Raw genomic sequence first — 15,746 nt, 5'->3', positions numbered from 1 at the left:
GTCAGGGATGGACACCTGAGTGCAGCCAGGCACCCCTGAGGATGCGCTCATGTGCATGCGCCCCGGCACAGGCCCCTGTGCTTGGCAGCTGGTACAATGACCCAGGATTGGCAGTTTCCCTGGGGCTTTTTCCTTGGCTCAGTTAGACCCCGGATGAGATCCTGTGTCACGGCTGCCAGCTGGGAGCAGCCCACGACACTTGCCACTCTGAGAACCCGTCATTTAGGGCATCCATGGGGCACACGGAGGGGGGCTCTTCATGCTTGTGTCTCCTTCCTGGGCAGTGGGAGGAGGGGACGCCCCAGCTCCCCTCTCTGTCCCTACCCGAGCTTTTCCACTCTAATTTCCTTCTCTGCCTGGAGACCTCCGCCAGATTCACCTGTGAACAGGGGCTTTCTTTTCTTTTAAAGATTTTATTTATTTATTCATGAGAGACAGAGACACAGGCAGAGGGAGAAGCAGGCTCCATGCAGGGAGCCCGATGTGGGACTTGATCCCAGGATCTGGGGCTGATGTTCAACAGCTGAGCCACCCAGGCGTCATGGGGCTTTATTGTCTTCACAGGCTTTTAAAACATGCAAATTGATTGTTTACATGTAAGAGGAGATCTCAGGGACCGGTCCAGAGGGCCAGATTTCTGGTTTTTCTTGAGAAGCTGGAAGCTCTGGCTATCCTGGGCCGCATTCCCTTGGGGCAGCGTCCTTCATCAGCACGACACCATGTCACTGCCCCTGTGGACATGATGCAGGCTCCCCTTGCCACGGTCCCCTCCCCCCAGCCCTCTTCACTCCCATGCACAATCAGTCTGGCCCCTGTCTTGGGTTTACAACACCCCCTGCCTTTGACCTGAAGTGAAGCAAGCCTCGCTGAGGCTGCTAGAAGGTTCCAGGTGGCGACAGAAGCCGTGCCTCCAGGAAGTGCAGTACGTGGTGGGTGGGCTTTTGTGCCAGGTAAACCCAGGTACCCACCCACCTGGCCTAGCTGCACCAGTGCCCAGCAGCATCACCTCGTGCAACTGAATTGTAATAATTACTTCACCAAGCACCTGTTTGATCATCGTGTAGACCAATGATCTCACCCCCACCCCCAGCAGTACTATCTTCTGGGGTGGGATAATCCTGGAAGGGGGTGGGTGGGAGGCTGTCTGCTGTTGTGGGGTATTTAGCAGCATGTCACAGGCAGAGACCAGGAGGTGTCAGGAGCTCACACCCTTTTCTCCAGTTGTGACAATCAGAAATGTCCCCACACGTTGCTGCAGGTCCCATGGGGGCAGAACAGCCAGGTGGAGACACCTACCTGGCTGGGCATTCGCCAGGCTTAGCGGAGAGTCTGAAGGCCCAGTGCCACCCTGCCCCGCGCTCTCCTTTCCTCATACTGCTGTGGGCTCTGTGCGAATCCCCCAGAAGTGGTCACACTCCACCCTGTGTGTTCTCTCTGCCACGGCTCTGGCATGCAGCCTGCTTTGGGGCCTGGAAGAGAGGGTGAGCTGTGCCATGTAGATGGTGGCTGGGAGGATGGCGGGGCCTGCAGCCCCCCAGGAACCCATGCTGTCACTAGCCGGCCCGGCCTCCCCCAAGGATGCAGGGACTGCTTGCACTTGGCCGGTCGCTGCAGCCCCTTCCACCTCTGTGTTCATTTGCTTCACCTGTGGACGGGGACCCTTGGCTGTGTATCTGACCTTCACCTAACCGTGTCGCCTTTAGGTGGCCCTGGTACAGTGGACCGAAAGTGTGGGCTTGACCCTGGTGGGCCGAGACCAGTCTTCCATGCAGCTGAGGACCCCTGGCGACCAGATCCTGAACTTCACCATCCTGCAGATCTTCCCCTTCACCTACGAAAGCAAGCGCATGGGCATCATCGTGAGGGTGAGTTACCTGCCTTATGACTTAACATGGTTAAAACACCCAAGTCTGCCGTGTGTCCCTATAGCTCAACATTCTTTCTTAACCCTTTCTTACCTTATTTCTTGAGACTTCTGTTGTCGTGACCAACAAGAGAATATAATTGCCTGAACAGAAAGAATGTTACTAGTCTCTCAATTGGACAAGACCTCAGATCTTAGAGTCTTAGAAACTAGGTCAGCTTCTGGTTAACATAGTTCTAGAGGGAAAGGTATAACTAACTAGAGAGAGAAAGCATGCACATACCCTGGGAGGCGGGGAGGAGCAGAGGGAGAGAATTTTTTTTTTTTTTTTTAGAGATTTTACTTAGTGTTTATTTGAGAAACTGCATGAGCCCGAGGGGGGAGGGAGAAGGAGATTCCTCGTGGAGCAGGGAGTCCCACGTAGGGTTCAATCCCAGGACCCTGGGATCATGACCTGAGCCAAAGGCATGTGCTTAATTGACTGAGCCACCCAGGTGTCCCGAGAGAGAGAATCTCAAGCAGGCTCCTCAGCCAGTGCAGAGCCTGATGCTGGGCTCAGTCTCATGACCCTAAGATCATGACCTGAGCCAAAAATCAAGAGTCAGTTGCTTAACCCACCGAACTACCCAGGTGCCCTGCAACTACTACTTCTGTCCAGTTTCAGAACATTTTCATCACCCCAAAAGGAACCCTCATACCCATTAAACAATGACTCCCCATTCCTCCTTCATTCTAGTCCCTGGAATCGCCAGTCGACTTTGTGTCTGTAGGAATTAGCGATTCTGAATACTTCATGTAATTAGAGCCCTGTGATATGTGACGTTTTGTGTCTGCCTTTTTTCATTCAGCAGCATGTTGTCAGGATTCGTCTCCCTTGTAGCACAAATCAGAACTCCATTCCTTTGTACGGCCAGGTAATTGCTTATCCACTGGTCTGTTGATAGACATTTGGGTTGTTTCCCCCTTTAGGCTGTTGTGAATAGTGCTGCTGTGAGCATTCACGTATAAGGATTTAAATACCTCTTTTCAGTTCTTTTGGGTATAGGCCTAGGAGTGGAATTGCTGGGTCATGCTGGGTCCATTACCCACTTCCTGGATCATTCCATCTTTTTTTTTTTTTAACATTTTATTTATTTATGATAGACATAGAGAGAGAGAGAGAGGCAAAGACACAGGCAGAGGGAGAGACAGGCTCCATGCTGGGAGCCCGACGTGGGATCTGGGCCAAAGACAGGCGCTAAACCGCTGAGCCACCCAGGGATCCCCCTCATTCCATCTTTGTATGATTAACCTCCAAATGGTTTTCTGTAATACTGTACCCTTTTACATTCCCACTAGGAACAATAGGAAGGTTCCAATTTTTCCACATCCTCACCAACACTTTTAAATTTTCTTTTTCATTTTTTTTTTTTGGTTATAGCCATGTTTGTGGGTGGGAAGTAGCATTTCATTGTGGTTGTAAGTTGTATTAACTTAATGACCAATGACATTGAGTATCCTTTTGTGTGCTTATTGGCCAATTTTATATCTTCTGTGGAAAAATATATATTCCAGTCCTTTGCCCATTTTTTAATTTGGTTACTTGTCTTTTTGTTGTTCATTTATAAGAGTTCCTTATATTGTCTAGATATTATCAGAGATGATATGCAAATGTTTTCTCTTATTCTGTAGGTTATCTTTTCACTTTCTTGACAAAATTCATTCGATTGATAGAAGTTACTAATTTTGAGGAAGCCTAAAATTTTTTTCTTTTGTTGCTCTTGACTTAGGTGTCATATCCAAGAATTTATTGTTAAATCCAAGGTCATGAAGATTTACCCTTCTATTTTCTTTTAAGGGTTTTGTAGTCTTAGTTCTTTAAGTCATTGATCCATTTTGGGTTAATTTTTGGAGATGGTGTGAGGTAGGGATTCACCTTCATTCTTTTGCACCTGTATATACAGAGCTATCCCAGCACCATTTGCTAGACTGTTCTTTCTCCCTTGAGTAGTCTTGGCCCTCTTGTTGTAATTCAATATTTTAAATGGTTTTTCGTGTGTACAATCATAAGAGTTACTGGAAAAAAATATAGTAATTGTTCCACATCATCATTTTGTCATATTTATTTCAAATTTTGTTTTTACATATTTTTTAATAATATATATATTTTTAATTTTTATTTACTTATGATAGTCACACAGAGAGAGAGAGAGAGGCAGAGACACAGGCAGAGGGAGAAGCAGGCTCCATGCACCGGGAGCCCGACGTGGGATTCGATCCCGGGTCTCCAGGATCGTGCCCTGGGCCAAAGGCAGGCGCCAAACCGCTGCGCCACTCAGGGATCCCTGTTTTTACATATTTTGAAACTTTTATTGAAATACAGCATACACAGAGAATAGTGCAAACATCCTAACTGTGCAGCTTACGTGTTTACACAGCACACCCATGGAACCAGCATCCAGAGCTAGGATCAGAATCCCACCCATCATTACTCCAGCAGCTCCCTTGTGCTCCTTTCTGGTCTACATCCCTTTCCCCACAGGGATATATATAACCACCCTCCCAACCTCTATCCCTGATTAATCTCTTTTTGAGATTTTTCTTCTTCTATAAAAGAAATCATGCAGTAGATTTTCATGTTTGAGTTCATTTGCTCACATTTTATTTTGTTTAAAAATTTTTTTAAAGAAATAAAACACCGTGCATTCAGTTGAAGGCCCATCTGCCCTTCCTGGATGTGCTTTCATTTCATTCCTACAAAGTTCATAGTCTTTGAGGCATTTTAAAGTATTAAGTATTTTAAAATACTGTTATCAGACATGTTTGGCTATAAATGATGTGTATTATGGTTTTGCATATTTTTATTCTAAGTGGCATTGTATCATTCATTGCCTCACTTCCTGTTTTTAACATTTAAAAAAACTTTAGGCTCATACATTTAATCCTACTTTGTTAATTTTAGCCATCTTAGAGTGTTACACTGTATGAATGTACCTCTCTTCCTTCAGTTGACTGGAGTTCTGTTGATACACATTTAGATAGTTGCCACTTTTTTTGGCATTAGAAACAGCATTGCCATGCACGTCCTTGTCTCTTCTGGTCTCCAGTATACATGATGCTATGTCTCTGTGGAATATGTCCAGTGGTCGGATTGCTGGGTTGGCAGTCTATACATCTCTACCTTTAGCAGGTATCACCAGCTTTCTCCCCCCAGCAGAGTGCTTGGGGGTGCTAATCTTGGTCCCACCATTCCTCTATATCCTCTCCACTATTTAATAATGTCAGACTTTTAAAATGTTGTCACTATCTTGTCTTACCATTTGCTTTTTTTACTCAGAGGACCATATTTTCCATTCTGGGAAGTGGTTCACACACCACTGTGTTCAGTGACTCTTAAACTTGGCTTATCATCAGAAATACCAAGGGAGTTTTCTTTCTTTTCTTTTCTTTTCTTTTCTTTTCTTTTCTTTTCTTTTCTTTTCTTTTCTTTTCTTTTCTTTTCTTTTCTTTCTTTTCTTTTCTTTTCTTTTCTTTCTTTTCTTTCTTTTCTTTCTTTTCTCTTTTCTTTTCTTTCTTTCTATATTTAATTTATATTTATTCATGAGATAGAGAGGCAGAGGCACAGGCAGAGGGAGAAGCAGGCTTCATGCAGGGAGCCTGACGTGGGACTCCATCCTGGGTCTCCAGGATTACGCCCTGGGCCGAAGGTGACACTAAACCACTGAGCCACCCGGGCTGCCCCCAAGGGAGCTTTAAAAATGTGGATTACTTTTTCCCATCTGGACCTGTTTTGGGATTGGGATGGTTCCTTGCCATTTGTAGAGGTTTTTTCTCATCGTTTAGCTTGATTGGAGAAAACTGCTTGAATCATGGGGCAACCTTGGAATGACTCATCTTATTTGTTTTGTTTTTGAAAGAAATGAGGGTTCCTCTCCCCCCTGGTCTAAGTGTTTCATGCCTTAAAGATCAAAGAGCTGTAGATCTTGTTATAATAAAGCTGTAATAGCGGTATGAGTAGTTAGTGATCAGGGTAATTAGTAGTAGCAGAGGTACTAGTAGCAGCAGTAATAGTAGCAGCTGTAGGAATAGCAATAACATAATGATAGGTAACACTTAATGATGCTTATTAATTAAGCCAACAAGGTAGGTACCATTATGATTGGCATTTGACAGAGGAGAAAACTGAGCTGTAGAGAGGCTAAGAAGTCTCCCCAAGTTGACATAGCTGGAGAATGGTGGGGCTGGAACTGGACCCCAGATAATGTGGCCCCCAGGTCCATGCTCTTTAAGCACTAGGACCTGGGAGTTTGAGTGTGGTGAGAGAGGGACATTGAAAAGTTCATAGAGCACCTGTAGTAATGTTGTGGTAGTGTATCGTGTGTTGCTGCATAGTAGATTACCCCACACTTAGTGGCTTTAAACAATAGAAGGTGGTATCTCACGGGGTCTGCGGGTCAAGAATCTGGGTGCAGTTTTGTTGGGTCCTTTGGCCTATGGTCTCTCACAGGGTGCCGACATCCAGGGTTCAAATGAGTCACGATCCACTTCCACATAAAATCAGTATTGTTGGCAGGACTCAGCTCCTTGCGGTTGTTGGACTGAGAGCTTTAGTTCTTCACTGTATTTGGCAGGAGAGCCACCCTCATTCACTGCTTCCCGGGCTTCTCCATAGGTCAGCCGGCTTCATCAGAGTGAACAATGAGCATGTGAACAAGATGGAAGGCACAGTCTTTGTATCTTGATCTCAGAACTGGCCTTTTCTCACTTCACTTTTGCATCACTAATTAGAAGCAAGTCACTGGGTCCTTCCCCCTACTCATTGGGAGTGGGTCTCATAAGGGCATGAATACCAGGAGGTGGGGGTCATTGGGAGCCATTGAAGAAGCTGCCTCGCCTCTGCCTAGAAGAAACAGCTCCATGAGCTGTTGTGATGACCCAATGACAAAGCATGAGTGTGCTTTGAAAATGACACATTTTAAGGGATTTTTACATGCCTGATGCTAGTAGGTACTTTCAGACTCAACAGGACACACATTCTCAGCAACTTTTTAGTGGGAAGTGAGCTTTTTCTCCCCTACTGGTGCTGCTTTTCCCACTGGCCCATACCTGGCCTGCCCCATGGCTTCTAACCTGTATCTTGGACACACATCTGATGTCAAGAACATCCGTGGCTTGAAAGCAGCACCACAGATCAGGCGGGTGGGTGTTTCCTGGTGAATCAGAGTCATTATCTTCCGCAGATTTACTTTTGTCCCAGCTTTTATGTTTTCAAGTTCCAGGACCATGGGCTCTGCTGCAGTCATTTGAGGGTTGACTCATCCTCAGATAGTACCCAATATCAGCCATTCTAGGATAAGTGAGCAATATCCCCCACCCTTCCCTAAGCTGTGAAGGGCTCTCATTCCCAGATATGAGTCATATTTTATGAGCTGTGGCCCGTGTCCTCTCACAGCAGGAGCAACAGGACATACTTGTTGGATGGGCAAATCATTATTTTAAAAACAGCACCCCCCCCCTCCAAGGTTATAAAAACCAAACCAAACCAACATTTAGGACATTCAGAACAAATACATGTATAAGGAAAGAGCTCAAGCTACTCATCTCTATCTCCACCACCCAGGGATGACCTCTCTTCCTTTTTCAGAGAATTTCCTCTTGTTTTTTTTTTTTTTTTCTACACGTATATGAGTGTAAACTTCCACACACATTTTTGTAAAATTGAGATTGGATGTCATAGAAGGCTTTCTAAACTCTCCTCACATTGAACAATATATATGGTGAAAATTTTCTCATATCAGTAAAAGGTGATTTTTATGCTTTTAATGTATTCATGGTGCCCTATTGAAAAAAATGCACCATTATTTAATTAAATATTCCTTTCTTGGAAACTTAGGGTTTTCATCTCTCACTACCAAAGTCAGTTTGTGAGCATCTGTCTTTGCTAGGCTGTCTTTAATGAAATGCGTGTTTTTACTAAGTTTTCTTGTTTGCTGACATATCTCCCTCTTTATCTGTGGTTTTGACAGGTGGAAATCAGCCTCCAGGGCGTGTGGGCCACTTTTCCACTCTGTAGAAATCTCCTAAACTCCTCCAATGAAGTGGTTCTCATCCTGGGGCCATTTTGCCTCTAGGGGACATTTGAAAATGTTGGGAGACCTTTTGGTCATCACTACTCATGGTGGTATTACTGACGTCAGCTAGTGGGTAGAGGCCAGAACAGCCTCCTGACAAAGAACAATTCCCCCTAAATGTTACTTGTGCCGGGCCAACAGCTCAGTCTGGATGCACCCATAGATCCTGCTCATTATTTGAAAATACCTGGCCAGTTACCCAATGCAAGGAAATGTTAGCTCAGCTGTAAAACGTTTTGGCTTAGTGACTGTTCACAGTTAGGGATGTGCTCTCAGCTGGTTCATCAGCCCTTCCAGATACGTGTGAGCTCGTGGACGGTACTTGGCAGGTACCTCTTGCACTCACAAAGCAAAGTCTTTTCTTGGCGTGAGTCTCTGTCTTCTGAGGGTTTCTCTGGGGCTTTTGTGCTTGTCTCTCTGAAGGAAGGCTGCATTGCTGGCTTTGTTTTTCTTGTGTACAGATGTTCCACTGACCGCCCCCCACCCCCACCCGGCCAGTCCCACGTGGAATGATGGAGGCGGATCATTGCTGTAGATCATACCCTTGTCATTGTTTGAATAAAACAGGCCTTTGAACGGGGGCCAGAATCAGACCACAGTGGAAAAAGATGAGGCCCTAAGACAATGCAGTGCAACCAGCAGCTCTCTGTAAATTTACAGGGTAATCTTGCCATAATATGAGAGCGAAGTAACCTTGTGATGAACTGGGTGGGAGGAAATGAGTAACGGGAGGAGACAGTTGATACGGTGTTTATATTGGACCGGGCTGTCCAAGCTCTCCCGAGCACCCTCTGCAGGAGAGGAAGCCGGGGAGGGGGACGCCGTTTCCTACAGTTCTGTTATGAAGTGCCATTTGGGTGAAGGGAAAAGGGAAGAAAGCCCTGGGATGCTTTCATGTTCAGACCCCACAGCTGTCTTTGGCCTGAGTCAGAGGCAAGCAGAGGCGTAATCCGTCGAAGATGAAGTGTGCCCTTCTGCTTTTAAGACACAGGTGCCTCTTGGGGGGAGGAGGGCAGTGGACGCTTTTACGAGTAAGCATGTGATTCTCAAAGATGGTCTGTGATTAGAGGGCATTAGAAAGCCATTTTAAAGAAGGAAACTTATACCACTAATTTGGCTTTGAGTATTTGCTTCATGTTTAGTAATGAGTTCCCGGCACACAGTCTGGGGTTCCCAGGACAGTAGAACTGAGGCATGAGGTGGTGATGGCCATGCTCTGTCCCCTTGCCCATCTCTGCTGCCTCCAGGATCCCTGGGATGGGAGTTACCAAGGAAGGAATGTCAAGGAATAAGAACCAGGGATTTTTACCCCATTCCTCAAAGGCAGGATTTCTCAGCCTCAGTACTGTTGACACTGGGACCAGATGATTCTTGGCTGTGACTGCCCTCTGCACTGTGGGATGCTTCGCAGCATCCTTGGCCTTTACCCACTGGATGCCAGTAGCACCCAGCCCCTCGTTGCGACAATCAGATAAGTCTCCAGATATCAGCAGATGCAAAATCCCCTGAGCCAAGCTTTGGTCTCCACACATGGTACACTCAAGGGATGTCTAGAGTTCCCGTCACTCAGAACTGATGACAATGAATGGACATCGTCTGTGTGTCCAGCTGTTGGCTGTGTGCTCTGTGTAGATGACGTCAATTAAGCCACAATAGCCTGTGTGGTAAGAGGGGTTAGTGTTCCTGTTTTACAGTTGAGAAAAGTGATGTTTAGGGAAGAATGTCCAAGTACACACAGCTGAAAGCTGGTGTCGGGTCTAAGCGTTTGACACCTGGGCTGTGGTGTTACCTGCTTCCCAGACAATCTGGTCAATGTGAACAAAAACCCGGATAATTTGATAACTGGCTAGGTCCTAAGGTAGACATAGGGGTCTGGAATGACCAGGATCAGCAGTTCTCAATGAGGGCAGTTTGCTCCCCAGGGGACATTTGTCTGTGTAGAGGTGCTGCTGGCATCTGATGGGGACAGTACAGGGATACTGTAAAAGGTCCTGCAGGGCACGGGTCCCCCCCACACAGCAAAGAACTCTTCAACCCATGTGTGAATGATGCCAAGGTAATTACCTTACTTGCTCTAGACAATTACCTTACTTCCCCATTTTTTCAGGTAGACCACAGTCTGGTGATCCTGGCAGTCCCGTGTATAAATTTAAGATGATCTTCCAGCGTGGGAGTCCATTCCTGTTGGGATACTAATAACTAAAACAAAGTTCTTACATCCTTTTGATCTTGCTTTCATCATTTAATGCTTTTCCAAATGCTTTGAGTTTTCTTCCATTTTCTTGTGGCCTTTGCCCCAAAGTGAGGCTCCCCCACCCCCTTCTCGCTTTTTATCTTTGGCCAAGTGAGAAAACATTAGCGTCCGCTAAGTACCCTTTGTACGCCGTCTGCCATGGGAAGTGGGTACTGGAGCAGAAAGCGGATGTTCCTCTTGGATACTCATTCTGCTGGGTCCCCTCTCTAGGATGAATCAACGGGAGAGATCACGTTTTACATGAAGGGAGCGGATGTTGTCATGGCTGGCATCGTGCAGTACAATGACTGGCTGGAGGAAGAGGTAAGTGGGGTGTGGGGAGTGAGAACCATGTTCTGGAGGCTGCCCCTTGCATGGTGTGGTGAGAATGGTCTCTGTACTTGCTACCTGTGCTACCTGTGCCTACGTAACAAATCACCCCCGAACCTAGCAGCTTAGGACAACACACTTATTTCTCATGGTTTCTGTGGGCCAGGGATGTGTACACAGCTGAGCTGGGTTCTCAGGGTCGCTTGAAGGGTTTCTTGGGGCCAGGGTCTCATCTGAAAGCTCAGGACCCACTGCCAAGCTCACTCAGCTGCCCTGCGCCAGAGTCCGCTCCTCACTGGCTTCTGGCTGGAGGCAGGTACCACGAGGGTGGGGACCAACGGGGCGGGGGGGACACGTCACAGGCTGTCTATCCCGGTTCACGATGTGGGGGATCGGCCACAGCAAGGAGGGAGGAGACCCTCAGGTTTATCAGGCCATTTTTTTCTTTATCTTTCGGCTCCAGATAGGAGGATGCACATTTTTCATTCAGTGATACTATATTTTCAGAGGGTTGCAAACTCAAATACTAGCAGGGCCTGGGCAGGTAAGTCAAATAAAATAGGCTGCGGATGTGTTTTTCTAACAGGGTCACATTTTGTGTGTTGGGATATCCTTCACGTGACGACTGTTTTCTGGGAATACACAGAAGCAGCTGCTTTTCATCCATCACCGGTTGTGGTTATTTGGGAAAGCAAATGTGGTTTTGTCAGACGTTGGGTTTTTCTAACAAGCCAGAGATCCAGACTTACCTGGGAAGTCTTACGATGTTGACTTAAATTTTGAGACCTATACCGTGCCAACGGAAGAAAACCCACACCTAGGTCCTGTTTGGCCTGTGGCCTGCCGTGTTGCAGCCTCCCTTGAGAAGCTTTGCTTCAGGGAAGGTTGCTTTAGGGGAAAGCCGTGTTCTGACTTGCCAGTTTCCCTGTGGCCCTGGTAGGGACCTGTCCACTGTAGCGTCCAGCCCTCCTCAGTGGGAGTCAGGGGCTTAGAGGCAGAGCCCTCAGTGTGGCTCTCCACTGACCGTGGTCTGCTTCGCAGTGTGGAAACATGGCCCGAGAAGGACTGCGGGTGCTTGTGGTGGCCAAGAAGTCTCTAGCGGAGGAGCAGTATCAAGACTTTGAGGTAAGTGGTCCTAAGACCTTTCTCTTACTTTTTGCAGCCCTCCGTCACCTCCCCTGTCATACCTCCTCCCTGTCTCCCCCTAGAGCTCATGCTGCTCTAGCCATACTGCTGATGTCCTTTCTGAGCACCCCAGGCTCACTTATGTCTCAGGGCCTTTGCACTTGCTCTTCTCTCTGCCTGGAACTCTCTTCCCACACAGAGCTCTGTGGCCTGCTCCCTTGCTTCCTTTGAGTCTCTGTTCAAATGCCACGGCCTCTGAGAAGTCTTCCCACCTCACTGCTCACCACATCCGTCACCCACCTCACTTTCTTTACTGGTGCTAGTCAGATCTAGGATGACCTTGTATCTATGTTTATATCTAACATTCTTCTTCGTATCTCCTTCCCGACATGAAATCTTTTCCAGAGCAGAGACCAGTCAGTCTGGTTTGCTCTTGTATTTCAGTACATAGGATAGTCCTTGACACAGAGTATACCCTCTGGAAATTTTGAAATGAATCACCCCCTTGGAGCCCTCATTTCTCTAAGTTGTAAAAAGTGTTGAACTAGATTGTTGACTTTCACAGCCATGAGTTCCAGCATAATATGTCTGGTTTATTGTCCTCTTGTCCTATAAATTGTGTGTTTCTTAAGGGAAGCATCCTTGCATCCCCAGGCCTGGCACAAAGCCCAGCATGTGCATGGGGATATGACTATAAGGGAGAAGGGTGTGGCTGGGGACAGGCTTCTGGGGTCCTTGTCCTGCTCCACCCAGAGGGGCTGTGTCTGAGTCTGCTCCTTCTTTGTGCCTGAGTTCTTTGTAAAGTTTTATTAGCAAGAGTTCTGGCTCTGATAAATCCTACCGTGCTTTCAAGTTTAAAGGCTTGTGTTTGAAACAACCCAGCAGGGGATTTTTCATTTTCTTCCATGTTTTTGCTAACCCTGTCGGGTCGCTAAACTGAAGGGCTGGGTCAGTGGCCTTTGGAGATGGGACTTTGTCTTCAGAAAACCCGATGATCGGGGGTTCCTGGTCACAAAGTATATGTTGTGTGGGGGAGAACCTGCTGGTTTTTTTGAGATCTTGAGTTGTACCGATCGTTGCAACAGCCCAGAGAGGTTGGGGCTGTTATTGCTGCTTCCTGGATGAAAACAGGTGAGTCTGAGATGAATTGAGCAACTTGCTAGAAGTTGCACAGCAGGTTAGTACAGAGGAGAGGGGAAACTAGGGCCTATCCGAGTGTGGGCTGATGAACCTGGAAGGGCACTGGAAGTCTCAGTGCATCCCTTTGAGGTCCACCCACGTTTTGGGGTCCCCCGCATGGTGTTCTACTCTCCACACCCACCAGCCTGGCCCCTCCCCACCCTAAAGAGCGGCTCTGTCTCCTGCTGTGTCACAGGCCCGCTATGTCCAGGCCAAGCTGAGCGTGCACGACCGCTCTCTCAAAGTGGCCACCGTGATCGAGAGCCTGGAGATGGAGATGGAGTTGCTGTGCCTGACGGGGGTGGAGGACCAGCTGCAGGCAGACGTGAGGCCCACACTCGAGACCCTGAGGAATGCCGGCATCAAGGTAGGGTGAAGCTGCCTGGGACCCGGCTTCAGTGCGGATATTAGTGAGGGGGATGGGAGGGAGAGGTAATGGAGCCAGGAGGGCACGGACGGCAACCCACAGCCCTGGCTCAGATGGGCCACGGCGTCACTCCCGCTGGTCCAGCCCGGCTTCTGGGAGACGGCTCGTGTGTTTGCTTTTACTGCTGTCCCCCGCACTGGGCTCCACGAAGGTGGGCCCACCTGCATCCCCCATCCCTCCAGCATGCTTGGGGCTTTCACATTCTTGTTGAGTGACCGGCCGGCCAGCCGTCTTCCTGTTGTCTGGGTGAATGAGTGGCCACCCAGTGGACTGACTGCTTGCACCAACAAACTGCCATATTGATACCGTTTGGGGCCAAAAAAAAAAAAAAAAAAAATCCAGGCATTTAGTCCAGAGAGGCCGGTAGAGGGCGTCTGAGGAGCACGCTGCATTTGAAAGGACCTGAGCGGAGCATCAGCGACCCACTGGCTTGAAGCTCCTGGACGGCGTCTTTGCCACCCGCCTCCACCCACAAGCAGCTCCCCGTTGCGTCCTTGGGCCGGTCGTTGGCACAGGCTCCAGCGAGCGGGGCTGCAGTAGGAAATGAGCTCCGGCCGAGTTCGTGCCCACGGGGGACCCGCCCGCGTGGGGGGCACGTTTTGTTACGTTTCGTTGTAAACCAGATTTGGCCCACGGGCCTCGTTCATTGCAAGGGGATCGTCAGCAAGATCCCATTATTGGAGCAGTGGTCTGAGGTCAGAGGGGCTTGTTTCTCTCGCACGGTGGCACTTAGATTTGTCGCTGGCAACTTCTGTAGACCTCCGGTGTCCCAGGTTTTGGCATTCGGGTCTCTGCTCCTGGCTCTACCCTGAGCTGCTCCTCAAAGCTGTTCTCTCCAAAAGGCAGGGTGTTTTATTCCCAAGCGTGCAGACGGGACTTCTGTTTCTGGTTTCCCTGGTCAGACAGGAGGGAGAAGGGGGTGTGGGGGCGAGGGGCCAGGGGAGTCTGGAGGTCGGCCCAGCACAGCCCCTTCACAGGCGGGACGCTGCTGGAACCTGGAAGATTTCTGCTCCAGCCCCTAAGCCGACGCAGCAGCCGAGGCCGAGCAAGGTGGGCAGTGTGCCTCCGGGCCTGGGGCTCAGGTCTGGGCGCCCACCTGCGGTGCCCCCTGTTGTCCCGACGTGGGGGCACTAGTCACATGGTGCGCTGGTGACTTGCCATGGTTTTCTAGAGTTAGAGCCTCCTTGCTCCTTTCCCAATTTGCTCTCCTACAACAAATCCTGAAAACTGGCACCGGACTGGGATCTCTTAAAATAATATTTTTTTTACGGCCAGATGGGAGGTGGAGAGAAGAGGCTGATGCCCTTCAGGGTGCAGCCCAGAGGCAAGGGCCCCCCCAGAGGGCCCGGGGCCTGCGTCATGGCTGTCCCACTGCCTGGGGTGGTCCTTGGCAAGTGGCTTGACTTCTCAGGGCTCCGTTTCCTGCCTCACAAAGTTACTGTGAAGGTCAAACACGCTGAACGTGGACAGCACTTGATGGGTGCCTGGCGCTGCGAACTCTCGGGAAGCCATCGCCGCTCGCTTTCCTGTCCCTCCCCCACTGCCAGCACGTCCTTTGTCCGGTGACTCAGCCTGCGTCCTTCCCCGCTGTGGGTAGGGACAGCAGAGGGGTAGCCGGTAAACGAGCGGAGCTGGAAGCACGTTCCAGAGTTTGGACTCTGAAGACCTGGATTCTGGGTCTGTTTGGGATAGGAGCTAGCTGTGTGGCTCTGGGGCAAGTCACCTGCCCTCTCTGAGCCCGCGACAGTGACATGCAGAATGACCTGTTAGGAGGTTCGGAGGAGCTTGGCACATTCACTGTTGGCTTAACCCAACACATAGACTGTATGTAACGTGACAAATCAGTGTTTCCTGCAGGACATGGAAGTGACCCTTCACCCATACGGCCATCCCCTTCTTTGAAATTATTTATTGCTTTAAGAAAAATTTCCAGAAGAGGGATGATGAGGTCAGAGGTTGTGCTTCATGATGTCTGTTGAAGCGTGTGGTCAAATGCTTTTGTAAAAGTGTTGCACCAGCTTCCGCTGCCACCAGCAGGGGTTCCTTGGGGTCCTGAAGCCCTCAGAGTGGGGTACTCCTGGGGTGTGTTGGGGACACCATGAGTCTCGAGGTAAATGGAATAAATGAGGATTAGCTCAATGTTCTTGGAAACTGACCTGACACAGGTTGCAGGCTGGCCTTCCCCACGGACAGAGCGGGGCTCCTTTCTGCTGTGATTGCAGGTTTGGATGCTGACAGGGGACAAGCTGGAGACAGCTACATGCACTGCGAAGAATGCACATCTGGTGACCAGAAACCAAGACATCCACGTTTTTCGGCTGGTAACGTGTCCTCCGCACTGGGGCCTTGTAGGGCCGATGCTGCAGTTTGCCCTGTAACCTCAGGACCTGACTGGGGACCCCTACAGAGGGGAGGGAGGAGCGTGTTAACCACCCAGGGTCAGGGAACTTAGAGCATTGGCTTGGGGGGAACTGCTGT

The 15,746-nt window shown here is 48.9% G+C and overlaps 1 protein-coding gene across 2 annotated transcripts in view; it reads left to right on the top strand.

Moving 5' to 3' along the window:
- ATP9A (ATPase phospholipid transporting 9A (putative)) overlaps positions 1 to 15,746 on the top strand; it is a 132,783-nt gene that overhangs the window by 98,558 nt on the left and 18,479 nt on the right. For both annotated transcript variants that reach the window (XM_025470424.3, XM_025470425.3), the window contains exons 15-19: positions 1,704 to 1,865; positions 10,439 to 10,531; positions 11,579 to 11,662; positions 13,038 to 13,208; positions 15,491 to 15,589. In XM_025470424.3, coding sequence (XP_025326209.1) covers positions 1,704 to 1,865; positions 10,439 to 10,531; positions 11,579 to 11,662; positions 13,038 to 13,208; positions 15,491 to 15,589 — 609 coding nt within the window. The remainder of the gene's footprint in view (positions 1 to 1,703; positions 1,866 to 10,438; positions 10,532 to 11,578; positions 11,663 to 13,037; positions 13,209 to 15,490; positions 15,590 to 15,746) is intronic.

Source organism: Canis lupus, chromosome 24, assembly GCF_003254725.2.
Source record: "Canis lupus dingo isolate Sandy chromosome 24, ASM325472v2, whole genome shotgun sequence".
In the NCBI taxonomy this organism is placed as follows: domain Eukaryota; kingdom Metazoa; phylum Chordata; class Mammalia; order Carnivora; family Canidae; genus Canis; species Canis lupus.
This window is presented reverse-complemented; position numbering and strand designations above follow the sequence as displayed.